The following is a 24,698-nucleotide window of genomic DNA, read 5'->3' as shown; positions in this document are numbered from 1 at the left end:
GTCAGATGCAGAACACGGGTCGAACAGATTTCTTGACGGTTCTATTTGAGGCTGACGTCGATGAAAAAATAATCTTTAGCCAGGGCGCCCTGTGAGAACTGTGAATGTCACCGTTGTGGCTCTCATAATGCTGCTGCTGCTGATGATGATGACATTAACAATAATAACATCCTGTTTCTAAAGAAAATAGATGTGCTTTACGCCTACATGGACTATTCAAATTAGGTACGCTTTTAATAATATCGGTCATAATCTTTCCACTTCTGATGATGATTTTGTGTTTATGTTTTGATCCTGCAGACAATGATTTGGAAGGAGACGTCCGCCTGGTTGATGGGTACAGTTTAGATGAAGGCAGGGTTGAGATCTTCCATGAAGGTCAATGGGGAACAGTATGTGATGACAGTTGGAGTGACTCTGACGCGAGGGTAGTTTGTCGACAGCTTGGATACTCAGGTGATGTTGGTGTAGCTCAGAGTGGTGGTACATACGGAAGAGGATCTGACCCGATATTCCTTGATGAAGTCACCTGTACGGGATATGAAACACGGTTGAAGTACTGTAGTCATCAAGGATGGGGCAATGAAGACTGTGATCATTCTGAAGATGCCGGAGTGCAATGTCGTAAGTCTGTCAAGAGCGTTAACTACATACAATAGCTGGAAATTAAAATGCATACATGCTTTTTTTAATAGCCATTATCTGATGATTCTCATTTTTCATGATAGGAGTTGCGGGTGCAGATCCAATTATTTCAAAAGCAAGTTTGTTCTACAATTTTCTTCACAACAGCCTCAAGTATTTCAGGCATAGATATCTCTACCAGATAATTCTATTTTGTAACACTTCTTTGTTGCATTGGAGATGAGCTGTTTCATGATGGTTCAGGTAGACTACGCATTAGAACCTGCCTTTTCGGGATTCTCCAACAGTGCTTGATCAGGGTCAAGTCTAGAGAGGTGGGTATCCATTCCTTCTTATTCAAGAATCCTGGAAGGTGGTCGACATTCGGCACTCTACCGCTTAGTCACTAGAGAAGTATGACCAGGTGCACCATCGTGAACAACACCATGTCAGGCTGCTTGTTAACCATTTCCTTGGTGTAACGGGTTCTGATTAATTGCTTTCTACCCAGGATATGGAGCAATGTCTGCTGCAAGATGTTGTTTATAAATTGAACTGTGCATTAATTGTGATACCTTGACGTAGAAAGCGCCTTTGAGAGAGATGGGAAACAGGTACAGAGGATACTCGCTAGAGAAGGCCAAGCTCGTGTCTCTCTGTAAATTGGTGAATCGTGGAAGTTTCAATCGTTTGTAGAACCGGATACACCGTACCTTGGCTTTCGAAACATTTCCAAGATTTTTCATTGTCTGCTGCAGGCCTGGTACCTGTTGACCTTAGCCTTGCAGATTAGTTCGTTGACCCTGGAACTCCGCTCTGATCTGGGTTTGTCATCAAGAGAATCACCATGCTTGTGTCGCTGCCTCCATTTCCCAACCCATCGTACACTTCTGCCCAGGGATTTGGCTATCTCCTGACTGTTTTTTTCTTCTTCAGTCTCTCGAAAGGCAATAGCTTGAGCATTTACCTGAAAATCTGAAGTAGAATACCCTGTCCAGATTTGCTCTTAGCCATGGTGTAAAACATCAAAACGAGAAGAACTCTCAGTAACTGAGCAGCACTCTATTTAGGCAAGAAAATATTAGCATTTAAACAAACCTAAAAATATTTGTCGACCACATATATAACACCCTTTTTGTGTTGCAATTCCTACACAAATATAAATCTAATTGGGGAGGATGAACTTTTGAATTTCTGTGTATATAAAAGTGAATTCCATCTATACTGAAATGAGGAAATTCATATTTCTATGTTCTTTTCTTTATAATCCATTTTTTGTGCTGCAGGTTCACCCGCTCCCTCTTCACGTGTCGTGGGCATCATGTCTTTTGTTGGTGTGTCTTTGTCCTTGCTGACACTGTTTGCTCTCGTAGTTGTATGTTATACCTGTAGTCAGCGTAAGCCGGTCGTCATACCTACGTCATCGGTTCAGGTCCCTCTCAGTACCATTAGTTCTCATCCTGCCGCTAATAACACCCCTGCGGCTCCCACTTCAAATGGCATGATATCCGTGCCCACTGAGCCACCGATGCCGCAACAACCACCGAATCCCTATCCTCCAGCAACTGAAACCGACTCCCTACCGCAACAACCACCGAATCCCTATCCTCCAGCATCTCAAACCGACTCCTTACCAGGTCCTCCCTCATATTACGCCTTACAGGGTGGACAATCCGATCCTCTGCCACCACCGAATTAACACAGCATAATTATGTTAGACCTTAAAAGGAATAAGATGGAGCGTATAGAATCACCCCAGACGTGCGCCGCGATATGTTCGAGGATTATTCTTTTTCCCGCCGCGAGCTTTCATGAATCATGGCGTAGAATCTTAAGAGGCAATCCAACCTTCGTATTGACATCTTTTGTATAAAAGCAGAAAATAGGATAAAGAAATTGACAAACGTTTGCAAAAAATGGGAACAATGATAAGGAAGTTCGGAGTTTTTTAATATGACATCACTAAGTCTATATAAATTTCAAATTGGCAGTTTGGTCAGTGCACGTCGTCGCGGATAACTCTCTCGTTTGCCGCGTACAAAAATATCATTAATTTCAGTTTTTCTCCCAAGTGCCTTCTTACTTTGGGCACTACAGAAAATAGTATGATAGAATATTATTATAAGTCCTCCATAGAGAAAGAAAAAAAAACACACTTTTGATTCATGCATTTTTGAAACATTGAAATTTTAAACACTGATATTTATGTTGGAACAGATTGGAAAGTTGCCCGCGCCACTACGTCACAGAGAGCACCACAATTATCCGGCCTTTCTTATGTTTAGGTATCCCTCAAAGAGGTATAAAATGAGCAATAACGCAGATACTTGAAACGATTCTTGTTAATAAGCCTAAAGTCTATTAGTTGAGTAATTTTTCAAAGAGTGGCTTCAATCTATATATCTTTTGGAGGAACGGGGGGGGGGGATTATCCACAAACAATCTATTCCTGGAGTATCCCTACCGCACTGATGCAATTGATCTGAAAATGTTATCATATAACGAAGTATACAATTCAAATTAACTTTACATTGGCAGTCAAATGACGAGTCTGCGTTCGTCATTTCCTTTGCCTTGGAACTATTTTCATCTGCTAAAGCATAAAATGTCATTCTTAATCTGTAAAAAAAAAAAATATTACTAACAATCAAAGGAAAAAACAAAACGAAGCGAAAACAAAAATGTTGATACATGGGCAACGATATAAAATAACTGAAATATGAACTCTCTCTTTTTTTTAATACACTTGCAACAAAAAGGGTTAGTTTCTTAGACGTTTTAAGCTATAATAAGTGGAATAATGGGAATTCAAAGATGAATCTTGAACATATTACTGTCGTAATGAAGTAATTTGTGTCAGCTCTTCAATATTGAATAATGTTATTGGCCTGAAATGCTACACTATCTCTTTTCATATGAACGTAATTCGTAGGATATACTGCTGCTTTGGCTTGGTTCATCATGATCATGTTACTATAGAATAGATGGACAGACTCATGTTTAAGTATGAGAGGTGATGGTATACGTTACATAATAAGTTTAATGTGTAATTCAATCAAGAAATCGATACTTTTATTGTATTCAGTGATGTATAATAAGTCTAGAAAATCTACAATATGACGTACGACGATAGCGTGTGCGTGATGTGTTTGTGTGTGTGTGTGTTACGAATCTCACCGACCATGATTGTCTTAAGATGTATATAACAATATGTGTGGTTCTAATACATGCCTCATTTGAACAGAGTGATTAATAAAAATATAAATTGTCATCTTTTTTTTACTATCATAAGAATTATTATACTAATCATAATTTCATATAGCAGCTGATGATTCATAACGTTAAATTTACATAAAGTTTCATGAATTTATTTACTCAAAGAATAAACCATCTCAGTGTTCTAGTTTTGCTACCACTAATTAAAAATGCACCCCCCCCGCGCTTTATTCAATTATTCTTAATTAAAGATGTATTTATAGACCACAAAGATGTTTAAGGAACATACAAACAATAAAAAGTCGTATGCTTAATCGAACCAATGGATAAATCAGGAAAACAAATATGTATATACTTTTCTTTTATATTTCGAAGGTGGATTATAAGTGGAAAAACATTGGTTATGATACCTCGATGATTGATTTTCTCATATGGAAAAAAAAGGTATGGAGAGTATTTGCGATATTCTGCAGAATCTGCATTTGAACCTAAATATGAAATTGGAGACGGAGGTACATAATAAATAACTGACACTGTTCAACATTTGTATCTTGTCTGCTACTATCCACGCCACTCCAAAATAAATATAACATATTATCTGGCTAGAAGAATTTGTACAATTCAATGGAACGAGGAAGTGAGAGATGAAAGAAAATCTAAAGAATTGGAATCCATGCTTATGCTTCGGAAATATCCGGAAAATCGCATTAAAGTAGATATACAAAAGAGGACGTAAAATAGAGGACAAAAATAAAGGCAAAAAAAAAAAAAAGAAAATCGAAAAGAAGATATGCTGTTTGTAATTACTATCTTCATACGATCCCAATAATGTAAATATTTCAAATACTATCGATCAACAGTGTAAAATCTTGTTTAACAGTAATGAGAAGTAAGAACAAAAAATTCGAATGATGCGATTACTGTATGCATTTTTAACAATAAGTTCGAATTAAAAGATAACTTTTTATGCTCATCCAGAAATTAAATTGTAATAGTAGAATCTAGAGTTTGATGTGATGCCTTTTTATAATGTGGGAAAATAAAATAAAACGAAACATAAGATATACCAAAGAAAATTATTTTTTATTTTTTTGGTCTCGAAATTTGAAAATTTGACATTTTTCTCCGTTGGGGGGGGGGGGGGGTAAGGTCATCTTTTTTAGGTCAACCATGGGAATATTTTTTTTGATTTGTTTATAATTAAAAAAATAAACAAACAAACAAAACAAGGGGGAGGGGTTTGGGTTTTTTAGGGGGGTTCGCACACATAAAAAACCCAAAGGGGGGGGGGGGGTTCATCCCCCCCCCCCCTGCGTACGTGCCTGAATGAGATATCTTGGCATTATATTATGCCTGACATGGGCGCAGCCATTTACTTGAAAATGTGACGTACCAGTTGGAGTTGTACATGTATCATGCACCAAGCTTAAATTGAAAGAATTTTTAATTCAATTACAAAACCTTTACTTTTCAATGAGGGAAAACCATAGCCGAGAAAGTAAAAATTAATTTGATGAAAATATATTTTAAGGTAACAATACATTGTAAATCATTTATTTGAAAAATCAATTTCATTTATGCGAAACCTTCACCTCAGAACAACACCAACTTATTTATAAAATTTGCGTTCTGGCAATTGGAGTACAAAGGGTAATTATAGCAGGTGAATGAAATGCTTCAAAACCACAAACACATGGAAGGGAAGCATGCATAATGTGAATACATTTTGTTTATAAAATACTCCGCATAGTACGTCATACAATCAAGAAAATAGCAATGCCCATGTCTTGCTGAGAAACTGTACTTTATTCTTACTTCATGCCTTTCTCATACACTTTGGTGGGGAATCTTGTAGATTGATTGGCAAAAATGCAATAAATCTCTCAAAACAACCAAATTGTTCTGTGTGTTTATTTCTTCTTTAACAAAATACACATTATAATAAAATGAAAATGGAGATGAAGATTGACCTTACATGATTTTGACTATGATGTAATCTATGTCAAAATACGCCATTTTACGCAATGCGCTCGTACGCATTATTTGTGTATAGTTTAGTGCACTAATTTGTATGTTTTAATTTTTTAATTCACTATCTGATCAAATAAACTGAAACCGGTAATGGAGATAAATTAAACTTCCAATGTATTTTATATCAATTGTTAAGAGTATGTATATATATATATATATATATCTCAAAAATTATATATACAGTGCGTCCCAGAAAAAACAAAACCGAGAATCATCGATGTTTTATCATAATTTAATCACAATTATAATTAATAAATGACACATATTTTTAAGCTTAGATCCCCTCTTTTGATTTAATGCTACTCGTATAATGCATATTTCACGCATGACTGATTAAAATTAATTTGAGGAGAGGGAACAAGGGAACCAAAAAGTCATTTGGCGGACGGTATCTGAATTTTTAAAAAAGAAAACCACATTTCTAGAAAGTTCAATGTCTGCCATTTCATATGACACCTCAATCAGGAAAAAAGAGGTAGGAGTAACAAAGTTCTGTGTGCCTAAAGTAGTGCTTTCATTTCCATAATTTCATTAAAACGAATTCATTTTCACTGGCTGCCCGCCGTAACAACAATCAGACTTAATAAAAGACTTAACTCCGTTTCGTTGACAATCAGCCATAGCCGAAAGACTTCATGCATGGCTTTGCCACTAAATCATGACTGCACGAAGCAGGGGCCAGGGTAGGGAGCAGCCCCCATAAATAAAATAAAAAACACAAAGAAAATGCAATAAATTATCAATAATTCATTGCATTTCCCCCGATCCCCAACAGAAAAAAATCCTCTGCGTGACCATGCCTTGAACCATAAGGATGGCCGTACAGTATTTCACTCATGGCTTTATAATTGAACGAGCAGAATTTTAATTATAGCTTGAAGTTACAAAATGACTAGGAAAAATATCCCTAATTTATTCCCATGCTATGTTCATCCTAATTTTCGCCAAAATCAATCAAATTACTTTTTTAATTGTAAGTGTGTCATTTTACCGTACTGAAAGACGGAAGGATTTACTAGGGACACAATTAAATATTCCATTAATCAAAATTGCAATCTTTTGCTAGTGACTGAATGGTGACGTAACATCTTTAATAAGAAGGAGGGGGGGGGGGGGTAAGAGGACACTTTCTTTTTCTTTTTTTGGTCTCGAAATTCAAAAATTTGACATTTTGCTCCGTTGGGGGGGGGGGGGGGGTAAAGTCAGTTTTTTTAGGTCAGCCATGGGAATATACCTATTTTTTTTTATAAATAAAAAAAAAAAACAAAACAAAAAAAATCCAAGGGGGGGGGGGGGGTTCAGGGGGTTATGGGGGGTTTACATACAGAAAAGTACCAAAGGGGGGGGGGGTTAAACCCCCCAACCCCCAACCCCCCCCCCCCCCCCCTGTGTACGCGCCTGTGATTATCCCTACCTTGGATATCATGGTTTGTAAACCTAATACTCCCATGTTTGTTTGGTTATGAAAATACATCTTCATAAACGAAATTATCGCGTCACAGAAACACGTGAAGCGTTAGTGATAGTTTTAGTCAAAATATCTGCGTGAAATTCACATGAATATTACGAGGCTGACTTGAGATGAATCATGTTCTTCATTCACGTGAAATTTACGTCAAAGAGCAAATATGTTACTGTTACCCGCGTTCAATCCAATAATTACGCAATTGTTACACAATAAATAAACCAAAATAATGACGTTCTAATCCCGCTTCTTCCATAATTACGTCCAGGCGCGCCGGAAGCAGTTTGGGATTAGAGGGGGTGGGGGGTGCAAACATCCCAGAAGAGAAAGCTAGTTGCAACTGAACCAGTTAATGCCAACTGGTAACCCTGGAAATTGAAATGGGCTTAAGGATCCAGTTGATCCAGGCCAGTTAGAATTCAATTCTAGCTGAGCCATTAGAACCATTTGGTAAAACTTCCAACCAGTTGAACGGCAACAACACTTCTATACTGGTACGTCTGTATTTCCAATGTAAAGGCATTGGTAATAAGTAGACCTACATAATCTAATTAGTCGAAATTTGTTTATATACTTGTATTTTATTGATATAATTTTAGTTCATAGTTAATGTTTCCGTTATTCAGGTGTGATGGAATAAGCTTAATTCTAGCTTAAACACGTTGTTGCAATTCAATGATGAAACAAAGGAGACATCCGGTTAACTCATGTTTTTTTATTTATTTAAAATGGTTTATTTCATTAAAAAACATTCGCGGCCCGAGAGCCGAATTGCAGTTTTTTTTACAAGGTATACATCAGTGACAAAGTAAAATTACACGTAAAACATTATGCATGGTAGCATTATGGTAGTAAAATTGGAATTCTTTTGTACAAATGATATATAATTATGCTTCAACGACCTTGGCAAATTGCTTGGTACATATACAGAAATTCGAATTGTATTACCATATTTGCAATAAAATGATATATTAAACTTATACAATACATGAATAGCAATACATATTTGATATTCAAAAGAATTAAATGTTTTGGTTGGAAAATGCATAGCCAGATGGGTAAGGTATAGTTGTGGTGTTTTCTTCAATAACAGGGACAACAACAGAAACCAAATCCAGGAATTATAAAGTCAAATAGATGTTCCAATGATTTAAACAGATTATACAAATTATACATTGTAGATAAAATGCAGAACATTTTGTATTTGGGCCAATTTAGTAAAAGGTACATGTAGAATATTGCATAAAAATATGGTAAGATAAGTTTCGCATACAAACATGTTGGTTCCTTTATTGTGACGCTGTCGTGGATTTCATTCATTTTTTTTCTATTCATTCATTTCGGTTTTGTCAAAATTCCATGTTAAAACAGTTAGGATACTGATACAAACAAAGATTACAAAGCTCAAAGAAATAAGGAGAAATTAAAAATACATGTACATCAATATAGAAACGGTTACAAATTAGTTCAAGGAATTAATTAACAATAATAATAATGGAACCTTCAATATATTGCACATCAGACATAAAATAAATCGAATTTATATACATGGATGATTTGGGAAAAAAAGAAGATAACAAAGAGATAAAGGACAAGTATTTCATTTCCTTTTCTCGTAACATTTAGATTTTGAACATTTACATTTTAAACACAAATCATTAGAAAGTAAAATGAGATTTAACAACTGTGTGGGATAATTCCTGCAAAAATACAACAAATGAAAACACTTAAATACATGTTCTTGCAATACGTTTAACACTTAGGAATCCAATTTCCAGGAATACTCAAGTTCCATTCTTGTGTCAGTAAATCTAAACTTTATACACTGTTGGTCATAAAGGTGGAATAATTATTTTTACTCCAGTTTTAGGGAAGGACCTTAAAAAATTATTTATTTCTAATATCTAGATAATGGCATACATTCTCAGATTTTATTGAATATTAATTTGCGAGTGTTTGTTTTGCGTGACTGCTAAATCATATGTGTGCTTCTATGCTAATAAGCTAGGGAACTTACGTCCTTACATCATAATTGACAGTAATGAGGATTAATGCCTCACAAAAGGGCACTAATATATAGCTGACCGACACGATTTTTATCCTGGGGCCTCACAGTAATGAGGCCATTGCTTAGCCCCTGAATCATGATTGTACGCAGTGTTTGCTAGGGTACGCGGCCCCTTCCACAAATCCCCCAAAACGAAGAAAATGCAATAAATTGTCAAAAATTTATTGCATTTCCCCCCGGCCCCCAACAGGAAAAATTCCTCTGTAGGGCCATGCATTATGGTTCAAAACTTATGCTTCGACAACTCTAGTTTAGTTTGCGTGTACTTCTCTCTCCCTACTAATACAGTATTAATTCTTTCCCACTATATGCCAACCACAGTCTCTCTGTACATCTGTGTGTCTGTGTCTCTTTCTGTTTCCATCTTTCTCTCGTTTCTGGCTGCAACACACCAGACATGCAAGCAAAATCACATAGCCAATGCGTCAGTTGTATTAGGTACATTACAGCACACCTGAATACACACGCGCACACCCTCCCAATCTCTCACTCCATCACACCCCACCATCATTCATCCTAATCGATCCCGAAAATGTAAAAATTCATCATTTAGATATTAAGCACATTTAGCACATGAGCAACGGGACCTAGACCTATCCTTGCTCTTAAAACTTGTGTAGTATAATCGGAATAAAGGCTGATTTATTTGAGAAAAAAGTTTTCAATTTCAAATGAAACGACTTCATCCAATATGACTGATTAAATATTCATTGACTGCCATCACATGGTAAGAAATGTATAGATCATTACAATGCTGATCTCGATTACGCATACTTAATTTCTTAGTACAATAATCAAACTGCACAATTTTTTGAATTGAGAGTATAATTCACTTTATTGCACAAAATCGACGAAATCTCGAAAAACACAATTTCAGTTCGATCAACAATCTTCTTTTGTCGTACCCCATGCTTTCACTTTCTTTAACCTTAGGAGTAATCGTTCGGTGTGATCATTATTATGCAAGTAAACTGTAATTAGTGGAGTGAACTTTACCCAATAAAGTAATATTTGATCATACTCATTTCAAATTTCATGCGAATTCCATCAAGAAAATGTCACATGTATCCTCTTATAATTTAAAATCGTTCTATCTTTATTCTAAAGTTCGATATCTTTCAAATACGAATTCCATATAATCAGATAACTAGTGCTAAAGTAGTAATGTAAGAATACTGTAATACACTTAACTGTCGAAATCATTGTTAACCCGTAAAAAAGAAAATAAATGATTTATAAGATGACGATTTCTCTTTTTAATAAACTATAATGATGTATATTTATGTTGGTTTGCTCTCTCTAAAACTAAAGATTCAATCTTGAGAATGAAAATATATTGTTCTAGCTTTTCTACATTCAATTTCCTACTTTTTTTTCTTATTCCCAAAGAAAATATTCGTAATAACGTCATTGATGCTTTACTGACAAAATTATATAGTTTGCTGATCTATTCTTTGCCATGCATATCTTATAGCCTTTCCGTATTTTCTATTGTAATTCAGCCCTATAGGGCTGCTAATGTGAATGTTGTGCGCAATGAATAGTCTACCCCGTCGATTATTTAGGCTGTACACATGTTCTCCTTGTCGTAGCTGGCGTACTCATCATTATATTCGTTCGCCGCGAAGCACAGGGATGCCGTCTTGTCACACTCACACAATGCTTGCGCACATCCGTCATTGGCTTCAGCATCTGAAAATAAGAAAATGATTTATAACATTTAGGAGATGGTGGTTGGTCTATCGGCAATGTGCATTTTATGGTGAGGTATCTAGCTTTCTTCGTCTACAAGCTGACCCTGATAGGACCAAGTTTCGAAACCGAATAACGTCTTTCGCATGGTAACTTTAAAGGTTGATCCAAGAATAATAATAATAACAACATTTATAATGCGCACATATCCACCCGAAGGGATGCTCAAGGGGGGGGGGGGGGGCTTAACAAATTTTGGAGATTTTTACCCCGGTCTTAGCCTTGTTGCCAATACGGCGCTCTACCATTTTAAGGAATTAATTCCTTCCAGGTATTAATTCATTCAGACGTAGACTTAGATAATGAACATATAAAAGACAATCTCATCCGCATATATCCACTCCTAAACCCGTTCATATGCAGCCATTTTGTTCTGACCCGGAACGTAGAAGTACCGAGTGAGACAGACAAAGAGGACGAATCTATTGTCAGTCAAGTGCCCTCATCTAATGACAATAGAGATGCAAGCCAATGTCAAATATGTGATTTAAAATGTCACGACAGCGAGACAATCTGCATGAAATGTAAGTGCATGCCACTTAGATTAGACCAATTATCCATGGAGTTAAAGAAAGTGCAGCATGTGATCGATGCTTTGTTAGACACTCCGCCGTCACACCCATCACCTCAGCAGAAGAACACAGCTACATTGAAAACATCTCAATCAACCTCGTCAAGCAGCCGATCTGACCAACCCACACCACCTGGAACCACCCGAACACGGCCAGTCGACCAGAACCCCCAACCACGCAGCCGTCAGCATCCCTCACTCCCAACACCGGTAGCATCAGATACCACTCGAGCACCTCGACAACCTCCTCCAGCCCCCTACCAGAACTTCCAACCCATGCAAGCACGAAACCGTCAACATCCGGCCTCGCTACCGAACCCGTCAGGCCCACCACTCACTCAGCAACGTTACCAGCAGACAACTGCCCCACCACCCGATCAGCACCGCCGCAACTTCCCCAACTCCCCTTTCTACCGAAATGCCCAATCCCAGCCCCCATCCACTCCTTTCAACCAACAATACCGAAACCAGTACCCTCCCATCAATTCACAGCAACTATCACACAGTATGTTGAACCAGGAACCTCCAAGAGACTACATTTATGACCAACAACGTGCTCTATTCAATTCGCGCCAAAGAGCCTCCTACGCATCTGCTCTAGTGAACCCTCCCACATCCTCTCTATACGGCGATTTATACATGTTAGGATGTGAAAATTGTGGAAAAGAGAACCACAGAGCCCGAGCATGTCGACACGGAATGCAACTCCAATGCCGTTACTGCATGCAATACGGACACAAGGCAAAAATATGTCCGTTCTACTATTAGCACACAGGCCAAGAAGAGAGTGCCCAGATAGATTGTACTGGAGCATGTCACTCACCTATTGAAGAACTGCCTTATGTAGACAATTGTAAACTCATAAATTCATACACTGTTTCATGTACTGTGAATCAAAACAAAGGGGATATATTACGTAAACCTAAATTGAATGAAAGTGACGTAATATATCACACGCAAAACAGTTCTCACACACCTAAAAGTTTGAAAAGTTTGAAATGTATCTCCTTAAATGCAAAAAGTGTTGTTAATAAGATTGAAGAAATTCAAACAATTATCAAAATTGAAAATCCTGATATATTTGTATGTACGGAGACGCATTTAAGTAAGGATATTTTATCTAATGAAATATTTCCACAAACGTATATCGTTATAAGAAAAGATAGAAATCGGCATGGCGGTGGCCTTCTTATTGCCTACAAAACCCATTTGTCTGTGACACCTAGACCAGACCTGGAAACAGATTGTGAGATCCTTTGGTGTGAAGTAATATGTCACGAAAATAAATCTTTGTTTGTAGGTGTGTTTTATAGACCACCGAGCAGTAGTTTAGATGTGATTAAAGAGCTTAATAAATCTATGTCGATATTATCAAATCATGGTAAGAAGGCTAGAAATGTTATTCTAACCGGTGATTTCAATCTTCCTAAATTAAAGTGGCAAGACGGACATATTGTAGAAATAGATAATACTGATTTAACACAAAATATACTTACGATCATCGAGAACAATTTTTTATATCAACACATATCGCAAACTACAAGGATCACTGATACCACCAGTAGCATATTAGATCTTTTATTTACATCTGATCCATCCATTGTTAGTAATGTGAATATTATTCCCGGTATAAGCGACCATGAGGCTATTGTTTTTATTATTAATTGTACATTAAAGGGAAAAGGTTGCAAACCCAGAATGACTTATTCTTATTCAAAAGCAGATTTTAACAAATTTAGAAATGATTTAGAAAACGCACCATTAACGGAATCACTTGTAAAAGAGGACTTAGAATCATCATGGCAATCTTGGAAAAACATTATACTTAATGTTGTAGATAAGAACGTACCTCATAGAAAAGTAACAAGAAAATATCACGTTCCGTGGATAGATAAAGACGTTAAGAGACTGTTTCGGAAACGAAGGAAATTTTTCGAAAAAGCTACAAAATCGAATTTACAATCCGACTGGAATAAATTTCGTAAAATAAGACGAGACACCAAAAGACTTATTAAGCTAAAATATAAAGATTATTTGCAAAACAACCTCTGTGAGGACATCAAAAGTAACCCCAAAAGATTTTGGAATTTTGTTAAATCAAAGAAAAAAGTGCAAAACCCGATTCCGTTCCTGAAGGTAAATGGAATTACTTTTACTGACGATAAAGAAAAAGTAGATACTCTAAACAAACAATTTGAGTCTGTATCTAAAGACACTAATGATGGTCATTTTCCACCATGTGAAGAAAGAAATGATGTTCCTGCCATGAGTGATATTCATTGTTGTGTCGCTGACGTATGTAAGTTGCTCAAAAGCATTGACGTTAATAAGGCTCAAGGTCCTGATGGATTATCTCCCCGTGTATTGAAAGAAGGGGCGGAGCAGCTTGCACCCTCGCTTTGTCAATTGTTCAATATGTCACTTTCTAAAGGAGAGTTACCAATTGACTGGCGAAGAGCAAACGTGTCGCCCCTTCTTAAGAAAGGTAACAAAGAAGACCCGGGTAATTATCGCCCAATATCACTTACTTCAATTACTTGTAAACTACTCGAAAAACTTGTTTGTAAACATCTTGTTGATCATTTTAATCTACACAATGTCTTATGTGATAACCAGCATGGTTTTCGCGAAAAGCGGTCATGCGAGACTCAATTGATTGAAGCTATTCACGACTGGAGTAGTTGGATGAACTCCGGCTATAGTGTTGACATAGCATATTTAGATTTTGCTAAAGCGTTCGATAGCGTGTCGCACAATTTATTAGAACGAAAGTTAAAAATGTATGGTATTCAAAATTTAAATTTAAAATGGATCATGAATTTTTTGAAAAATCGTTCACAACGAGTCGTCCTCAATGGTGAATACTCTAATTGGGTAGACGTAAAATCAGGTGTACCACAAGGGACAATTTTAGGTCCAATCATATTTTTATGTTTCATAAACGACATTTCCTATAATATTGATTCAACTATAAGACTTTACGCAGATGATTGTATTTTATATAGGCCTATCCACTCTATTGAAGATTGCAAACTTTTACAAAAGGATTTAGAAAATTTAGATAAGTGGGCAAATTCATGGCTACTTGATTTCAATGTAAACAAATGTAAGATAATGCAAATGTCAAGAAAGTCCTCTAAACCACAGTATGAATATAAATTGGGTGGACATAAATTAATTAACACTAAGTCAGAAAAGTATTTGGGCATTACTATAAATGATACCCTTAATTTTAATTCTCATTGTAACGAAACATACGCAAAGTGTAGTAAGATTGTAGCTATAATCAAAAGAAATTTTCTTAATTGCCCACGTTCTGTGTTTAAAACCTTATATGACTCTCTTATACGTCCATGTCTAGAATATTGTTGTATTGCATGGGACCCCTATAGAGTTTCACATATAAATATTATTGAACGTGTCCAAAAACGATATTTAAGAATGATGTTTAGAGACTGGGAAACAAGTTACCATGAACTATTAGAAAAATCAAGTTTTGCAAAATTAGAAGAAAGACGCAAGTACCACAGATTAGTCATGTTTTATAAAATAATAAATAATATGGTAAATGTTGGTCCGATTGAAAAAATTATACGTGCTCACAGAATTGGGCGTAATGATCATAATATGAAAATGTACGTACCATTTGCAAAAACAGATTATTTCAAAAACTCTTTTTATATAAGAACTGCCAATGAGTGGAACATGCTCCCAAGTAATGTTATTAATAGTCCATCTCTTTCAACTTTCAAAATATCATTAAAAAGTTGCTTACATATTTAACTTTTTAAACTCCGCAATAACAATTTGTTTTTACATTTTTATACAATTACATCCAAATTCGCGCAATATCAACTATATTTTAATTTTTACCTTAGATCATGCTGCAACATTTTTTATATAGCATTTTGATCCCTGAAATACCCAATCATTTGTATATTCAATAATGCTGTTTTGCAATCAATAATATTTTATGTATTTATTTTCGCTCTAAACTACATTGTGTATATAATTATTTGATGTATTATCGTGTTTGATATCATTTTTTTGTTGTAACTATGTTATGCAATAATAATATTTGTGAACTTTGCTTTTTATCAGGGATGCAGACTTGTACGGGTTTTTCAAACCCTTTTCTGCATCCCTAGACATGCTTGTCTGAATAAATACAATACAATACAATACAATACCCATTTACATCACCTGGGTTGAGAAGTACATGTACTTAGTCATATCTGATCGATAGTTTTGTTTTGAATATTATTTGTTGTGCTTCCATTCAACAAACTCTAGAAAAGAAATTGCATTATATGTATATATATATATATATATATATATATATAAAACAATCTCATACGTCTATCTATCACTCATCTATCCAACCCCACCCCTGAGGACCCCCAGACCACCCCATCCCCCATCATACTTGGAACCACCCCGCCCTGTCCATCTATCTCTCCCCATTACGCACATACACTTGCTCATACGCACATACACACATGCAAATACACACTCATAAACACACACACACACACACGCACACGCACACTCACAAACACACATATGCATGCGCACGCACAACCCACACACCTTATTACAACGTACATACCATGATATCAATAATCTCGAGATATTGAAGGGTAAGTCCGCCTCAAAGTTTGATATAAGTTTGGCATAAATAAAAAATAAATATTATGAGAATTTATGAAATGGATAAAAGTTTTAGCTTGCCCCGATAAAAATAAACTTTTGCCACTTCAATAAACAAATTACTTTTTTTAATCAATGAATAAATTAATCGATTTATTCGTCTTTTGTTCAATTTTGTGTCGTTTTTCTATGAATGAAAAGATAATGTAATGATGTTGATATATAATCTGATTTGATTTGATATTATTTTAATTGATTTGATAGCATTCGTGAAGTATGAATACATTTGACATATTACTGGTATTGGGACCCTAAATAAGCAACGACAAAAAAAAGCAAAATAAATGGAACTGAGTTCGCAAGACTTACCGCAGGTGATGGTAAGCTCTTCGGCTTTATAGAACCAACTCCAGGGTGCTCTACACTCGTAAGTGTATCCTAGGGTATATATGTTGGTGCCCTGGGGGCAGGGTCCCCCGTTAGCCGCTTCCACATCACCGTAGCAGTTGTCATGCACCTGACAGCATCTTGTGAGACAAAGAGAATCAAAAACAAAAAATGCCTAAATGGATGAATATAACTGAAAGAAATTATTAAAAAGAAAACCATTGAGCTACGAACAGCTCATTTGCGTCGTTTCGGAATACTTGCAGAACTTAAAAGTATTGCTCGAAGGAGCATGGTATATTGTTAACCCACTGTGCAAAGTCAAGAACCTTCTAGAATAATTTATTCCTAGAGTGTATACTATACAAAATACATTTTTAGCTAATAGTGTATCAATGACATGTTGGGGCATTGTAATTAATGAATGAATACAAAAAGAGAAGACTTTGCTTTTATTTGATACGATAGATTCATTCATCTATACATGTTCAAGATGGCATATCAAAAATATATCGTAAGGCAAACGACGTGATCAGATGAAGGTTCAGTTACAAAACACATTAATTGTCCTCATTGTATAAAATGACCGTAATATTGATGTTAACAATAGTAAGAAGGGGGATACATTCCCATTAAAACACGAGGCTTGTGAAGGGGTGGGGTCATCTTAGTAGACCAAAAAGGTATATGAGTCCGACGGCCCACGAGTTGTTGTTGTTGTTAGTAATAGTTTAATGGCGTTCATTCAGTATTGAATATGTACGCCATATCTTCAGTTTTATAAGAAAACCAGTTATCCATAAAGAAAACTGAAAATAAAAATTTGTAATGATATAATTAATTGGCTCACGAGGCCAACAGCAACGTAACTGGTGGACCTCAAGACCGATATAACGAGTAAATACATGAAGAAGGTAGTACAATTTACATAACATGGGTGTGGTCTAGTGAACATTCAATATGTTATCAGAAGCCAGAAGGTCTTCGAGACCGAAAATGTCGATCTCTTGGGCTGTAACAAATGCAGTTACTATAATGAGACAATAAAGAGGTACATTAAAATACAAATTACTACACTATTACAGGTACTAAACAATGAAAACAGAAATACTTTTCGAACAAGATATAACATCGTCCGTCACCCTTTGAAATTAGCGCACAATCAAAACATGGTTTTCATACGTAAAACAATGAGCTATTATAATAGTCCTTGAGTTGATTCATTTGCTATTCTGTTGTAAGTAATAGTACAATGAATACAACAATATCTATAAGAATGACAATCAAACAATTTTACTGAAAAGGGAGAGGCACTTACACATCCAAATTGTCTACTGGGGTGCCGTGACCTCCTAATCCGCAGAAGCAACCATATCCGTCGTATCTAGAACTGTATGAATTAGTAGCACAGGATGACATTTCGCCGAAATTAAAAACGGAGCCTTCATCAACCTGCTTATCCGCTGGATTGCCTGCCGCATAAACATATTGATAATTAAAATGATGATTGTAAGTCAAATAACTATGATAGTAATGATTATGTGTACAACAACAATAATGATGATTAATAATAAGAAAGATAATTTTAATGATAATAATTATGATAAAAATAACAATATTAATAATGATCAATAGCATTCTTAATGATACGATTAATGATAATGATGATAATGAGGTTATAATAATAGTAATAAAGATGACAATAACAATTAAAAAAAAATACAGATAATTTGAATGATAATAACAATATTAATAATAATCAAAAACATTATTGATGATACAAATAATGATAATGATGACGATAAGGTTATACAGATAATAATTACAATAATAAAAGTGATAATGATAATAATTTATTTAAAGAAATGATTATAATGATAATAATAGTTATATATTAAGATGCAAGAGAAATAGCTCATACGGTAGAACCAGACTATACTGCTACATGCACATGTGGTCTTATATACCGATTTATAGGAGCAGTGCATGTGACAGAATGTTTTACTATTTTTTTTAAATATTGGTCATTCCTAAACCTAACGGTTCTCAAGTTAGGGTGCTATACGCTTGTAAGTTTTGATTGAACCTATTGCATCAAGATCAGGCGCAGGTGGAAGTCAAGTATCAAAGATGCCAAAGCTTTCCCAGGAGCAGACTGTGATACGGACCATATACTGCTAGTCGCAAAGAAGCAAATCAAACTGTCTAAAGTCAGCAAGATATCAAAATCAAGAAGAATAATTGTAAAATCACTTGAAGACGCCAAAACTCTACAGTCTTTCTTGAACTCATCAGAAACCAAATTCAAGAAGAATCTCTCTAAAATAGAACCTAACAAAGAATCTTTATCAGAGACGATATGGACAGTCTATGAAACAGTACTTAAAGAATCTTCTGATGTAACCCTTGGTAAAGCAACAAGACGTGCTAAGAAGCCCTGGATTAGTAATGAAGTTTTCACAGAAAAGAGCAAATTAAGACAGGATAAAGTTACAAAAGTCAAGGAAGAAAGGTACAAGAATCTAAGATCAGAAATCCAAAGAAAGATAAGGAAGGATAAAGCATATTGGTTGGAAGAAAGAAAAGGAAGGATAAAGCATATTGGTTGGAAGAAAGATGTAGCAAAGTGAACGGTTTCAACATAGCTGGTAAGGCCAAAGAAATGTACTCAGCTATCTAATCAGTCAAGACCAACCCCAGAGAGACACAACAATCATGTATAAAAGACAAGAACGGCATCATTTTAGATCAGAGGAAAAACATAATGGATCGCTGAAAAGAATATGGAACTGAGCTTTTCAAAAGACCAATTGATGAGAGTCCACATAAAGAAGAGAAGGTCCCTGTAATGGAACAAGAACCAGTGTCACTTCTTTCAGAAGTTGAACATGCGGTGAAAAAGCTCAGAGCAGGAAAGTCACCAGGAATTGATGGAATACCAGCCGAACTGGTGAAAGCTATACAGGACCATATGGTATCAAATTTCTCCACAAATTGTGTGCAAGCATTTGGACTTCTTGCCATCGGCCAGATGAATGGAAGATACTGGAATTTGTTGTTCTGTTTAAATCTGGGGATCAAAAACTGTGCTCAAACTACAGGACTATTGCCCTTATCAGTCACACCAGCAAAATCTTACTCGTGATAATTGTTAACAGAATAAAACAAAAGTTAGGACAAGAGCAACCAGAAGACCAGGCTGCCTACAGAAAAGGCAGAGGGACCAGAGACATGCTTGTATGTTTGCAAGTTTTATTTGAGAATGTGATTGCCATGGATCAACAAGCTTATATTATGTTCATAGACTATTCAAAGGCGTTTGATTCTGTAAGCCACAACAAACTTTTCTCCATCTTCTTAGATACGGGCTTCCCAAAACACCTTGTCACTTTAATCCAATCTCTCTTTGTAAACCAAAGAGCTAGAATCCGCTGGGATGGTGAAGACACTGAAGAGTTTGAGATATGAAAAGGTGCAAGACAGGGCTGTATCTTATCACCATACCTCTTCGTCACATACACAGAAAGTGGGATGAGGGCAGCATATATAGCGCACTGTGGCATTAAATTTGGTGGCAAAAACATCTCAAATCTCAGATATGCTGACGACACAGCACTCATCGAATCTTCCAAAGATGGATTTGAAAGTCTCACACTTGCAGTAAACGATGCCGGCAAGAAACTCAACTTGCATTTAAATGGTAAAAAGACCAAACTTCTAGTTGCTGGTAAAACCTCAGATACCGATCGTAGCATCCGGATCGACGGGGAAACAGTCAAAGATGTGGAAAGCTTCAAATATCTTGGATCTACAAAGAACAGCGATGCTAGCTGTACCAGCGAAATAAAGATCAGAATAGCTATAGCGAAGAAGAGAATGGTTGACCTGCATGTACTTTGGAATGACAGTAGGTATCACAGAAGAGCTGCGTTGAGTGGGGACACACAGAGCTCAACCACGCAAATTCTCTCTTTGTGAAGGAAGATTTTCATATCATGGAAAAAATAAATATTATAAAATTATATGTCTCTCGAAAGCTCAGGATTCTGTCTTTCATGTCATGTCATTTTCATCAATATCCATTAATTACTTACGACACAGTTGCTTGAGATTTACCCTCTAATTCGTACGGTCTCACTTCGTTTGTCGCCATTTTTTTTTGACGGCCGATTTGTATCCCTAGTTTTAGCTCAATTCGCTTGAACGCCGTCTTTGAGTTTTAAAAATCCACTGGTTGGAAAGAGCACATCTTAAGCTTTATTTTCATATAAAAACTGATGGGGGTATGTTTCAAAAAGATCGTGAAAAATCAGAGTGAAAAGTTTGAAACAATTTTTCTATATCAGAAAAACATACTTTTAATTCAATTTTGATACGAGAAGAAAGAGAATTTACTGGAGAATACGATCATGTAAATATTAAGAATGACCGCTAGATGGCGCTAGAGCGCGAATCCGGTTAGTACAGCTGTACTCTGTGTATAATACGCACTGAGCGAGAGGGACTACAGCGAGCAAGCCCCCAGCTTCGCACGCGGACCCGACGGGCAACGTGGCGGCCACGTGTCGCATCACCGCACCCGCCGCTTGCCGTCCCATCAAGATCCGAAACGGAGCATGAATCTGAGGCTTCAAATATCGAAACTGAGGCAGGATTTGCAGCATTTGGCGAACAAATTAGTAAATACATATATATTTCGACGGAATTATTATGCTATCATAACCTAAATAAAACAGATTTTAAAGCGATCACAAGACCAATAATACATGTTTGTGTTTTTCCACTCGCAATTTTTCTCACACGTCATGCGAGTGAACTTTGAATTTCAAAGTGACTTTTTAAGAAATTCAAGAACAAACTTGTGTAATCTTTGTCAATTTATAGAGCGAAAATTTAATCAAATTTTGTCAGAATTTTTTTTTTTTTTTGTGTTTCAATCTACATCAAATAACTGTAATGACGGCTTTTCTGATCTTTGGATAATAATTATTAAATTCCAATTAAATTCAGGCAGTGTCTTTTCAGTAATCATATCTGATTGAGCACGTCTGTATGAAAACCCAACGACACACACACACACACACTCGGTGATAGCTCGGCGGCCGTGCACCGCCCATACTGGTGTCTCTATTCTCATGTTGTGATTGCGAACCCACGCCAAGGATTTAAAGGGCATTTATTGTTTTCCCAGAGTTCTTAAATTTAAGATCGTGGATTCAATTTATGAATTTCAATTAAAAGGGATTTGTTATTATATTTGTTTATATAGTAAATAAGTTAGGTAGGCCTAGGGGGGAGGGAGGGTGGGTGGGGGGGGGGGGGGGGTAAGAGGACATTTTTTTTTGGTCTAAAAAAAAATCGTAACGACTCAGCCAACCGCTGAATAAGCGGGGGGGGGGGGGATAAGAGGGCACTTTTTTTGGGGGGGGGGTCAAGAAATTTTTCATTTTTCTCCGTTGGGGGGGGGGCACGTCTCTGTTTTTAGTACATTTTGGGGGAATTTATGGCTGATTGTAACATATTTTTTTGGGCCGGGGGGGGGGTACGTGCCCCCTGTGCCCCCCCCCCCTCCCCTGGATCCGCCACTGCCATACTTTCTATTGATGTGCCAAAATTCATTCCCCTACCATTAACGGTTTTCAATTTAGGCAGACTTGAAAACACAAAAAAAAGCTTAAGGGTGCTTTAAAATATGAAGTTTTAAGAGTTTAGAGCCTTTTTCAAATGCCATTTAAAATTAATTTAAATGGATTTGATGGTCCAAACTTACAGAAATAATTAAGCTATATACATACCCCAGATATGTCGAAATTCAGCCCCACTTCATAGACACTCTTAAATCTAGCCATGTTTCAAAACCTATGAAAACTTGTTCCGGCGACGCAAAAATAGCCATTTGTCACACGCATCAAATTGGGCTTCATTTAATTATTTGAAAAATTCCACGAAAACAAATATTTGTCTAAAGAACCTGAAAAAAAATAGGCATGTAGGAAATCATACAGAGAACAGATTTTTTGAAAAAAAAGGTGATTAATCAATTAATTACAAAATTATGTCACCTTGAAAATGGCTAATTGTCAGTTATAGCCTAATTACGCAAAATTTGACCATTTCGTCTCTTATGTAAGTGGCCGTATTTTCAAAAGTACTTATTCAAATTTGACAAATGAGGTATCAAAACTCCTCTTTCCATGTGCTCTAAAATGAAATTGGCAGGGGAAATGAAATGTAGATACTTTCAAACTTTAGCTGTGATACCTAATGACAGGAACATCTTAATCGGTATGAAAATAAAACTGGTCAAAACCCTTGTTTGGAGTGCTTTGCTTTATGGTGCTGAAAGCTGGACACTGCTCAAAGCCGATGAAAATCGCATCATGGCAGCAGAAATGTGGTTCTGGAGGAAAATGCTAAAAATCAGCTGGAAGGACAAAAGAAATAACCTCAGTGTTCTACAAGAACTAAACGCAGAAAGAGATCTCCTTGGACAAATTGGCCCGCCTCAAGATGGGTTACTTTGGACACATTCTGCGTGGCAGTGGGAGTCCCTTAGCAGCACAAATATTAGAAAGCCAAGTAGAAGGAAAAAGAAAAAGAGGCAGACAGAGAAAGCAGTGGTTTGATAACATCACAGAATGGACAGGTCTCACATATTCAGAAGCCAAAAGATTAGCACAGGATAGAAACAAATGGAGAAAGACAACAAGAAGATGTGCAGTTGTGGTCGGCAATCGCCAGCAACTGACGGTGGCAGCCTGGATACCAGGTAGGTATTGCATCAAGAGAACGAATCCACCCTACGTTCTCGGTCCCGCTGGGATGCTGCGGTCATATTGATATGTTTACCGTTGTAGGGTACACAAGGCAGCTGATCTCTCTTCCCAAAATATCAAGCGAGCGATCAACCTCCATTTGGCTGCTTTTAACTTAAGTCTATACTCTATTCCTGTTAGTTCTTACCTGATGCAAACGATATGAGCATCGCAACGACAAGTATGCTGAAATACATGATGGGGCTCTGTAGGAATCAAATGTCCGATGAATTTTGGCGAACGTCTTGTTGGTCCTGGTGCACTGGACGTTTCTGCGACAGAGTAGCGTCATATTTATAGACAGCGGCCTCTCAACAGCCTCAACGTAAAAACACATAGGTAGCTTTATCTTATTACGATTATGAATAAAATTACAATTTGACAAAATTGAAGAAACGGATTTTACATATGTTCAATCAAAAACAGAACCTTTAACCAGACAGTTTTAATCATTCTGTACCCAGCGGCATGTCAACAGCCTCAACGTAAAAACACATAGGTAGCTTCATCTCATTACGATTATGAATACAATTACAATTTGACAAAATTGAAGAAACGGATTTGACAGATGTTCAATCAAAAACAGAATCTTGAACCAGACAGTTTTAATCATTCTGTACCCACAAAACCAGCAAATATAATTTGATTGTGATGGAAGAACAGATAATATCTACCACCACAGCAATACAATTACCAAAGGAATAACTTAGAAATAATGGGGTTTACCATTGATCAACTGGGAATCAAGTGTGGCTAAAGGTGTTTTCTGTCTGAGGTTTTTGTTATGGTAAGGAGATAATAAATATGATATGCTTGCGGTAACAATATATCGTAGCAGTCTTTATATATTGTCTTTCACCAATCAATGACGAACGTTTTCAGAACATAATTGAAGTTTAAACTTGAGTAGATCTACTTCAGTGAAGTACTTTGAACTCCATTTACCTGATTATCTGTTCTTCTTTCCTACAGAACTGGTTCCTTAGAAGCACACAAAAGGCACCCCAAAACCCACACTAATCTTCTCAAACAGAATATGAAGTCTCATTGTATACTAGAAAACTGACCTTTTGAGGGGGCCATAAGGACAGATTCAGAGCCATCTATATACAGAGTTTA

General features: G+C 36.4%; 2 protein-coding genes across 2 annotated transcripts in view; one reads left to right on the top strand and one right to left on the bottom strand.

Annotated features, from left to right (window-relative positions):
• Positions 1 to 4,906, top strand: part of LOC755081 (deleted in malignant brain tumors 1 protein-like) — a 56,494-nt gene extending 51,588 nt beyond the window's left edge. Inside the window, exons 6-7 of the mRNA XM_030977105.1 lie at positions 301 to 624; positions 1,911 to 4,906. Coding sequence (XP_030832965.1) covers positions 301 to 624; positions 1,911 to 2,323 — 737 coding nt within the window. The 3' untranslated portion in view covers positions 2,324 to 4,906. The remainder of the gene's footprint in view (positions 1 to 300; positions 625 to 1,910) is intronic.
• Positions 4,907 to 10,331: 5,425 nt separating this feature from the next.
• Positions 10,332 to 23,860, bottom strand: LOC115920713 (neutral phospholipase A2 3-like). Its single transcript, XM_030977207.1, has 4 exons — positions 23,728 to 23,860; positions 18,083 to 18,236; positions 16,747 to 16,904; positions 10,332 to 11,096 (listed from the first exon to the last, which is right to left on the bottom strand). Exons 1-4 carry the CDS (start codon positions 23,774 to 23,776, stop codon positions 10,966 to 10,968), a joined length of 492 nt encoding a protein of 163 aa, XP_030833067.1. The 5' UTR covers positions 23,777 to 23,860; the 3' UTR covers positions 10,332 to 10,965.
• Between the last annotated feature and the right edge of the window lie 838 nt (positions 23,861 to 24,698).

The sequence above is a fragment of the Strongylocentrotus purpuratus genome, unplaced genomic scaffold (genome assembly GCF_000002235.5).
Source record: "Strongylocentrotus purpuratus isolate Spur 01 unplaced genomic scaffold, Spur_5.0 spur5_scaffold_9, whole genome shotgun sequence".
NCBI lineage: Eukaryota > Metazoa > Echinodermata > Echinoidea > Camarodonta > Strongylocentrotidae > Strongylocentrotus > Strongylocentrotus purpuratus.
Note: the sequence above shows the minus strand (reverse complement) of the source record. Positions and strands in the feature narration are given on the sequence as shown.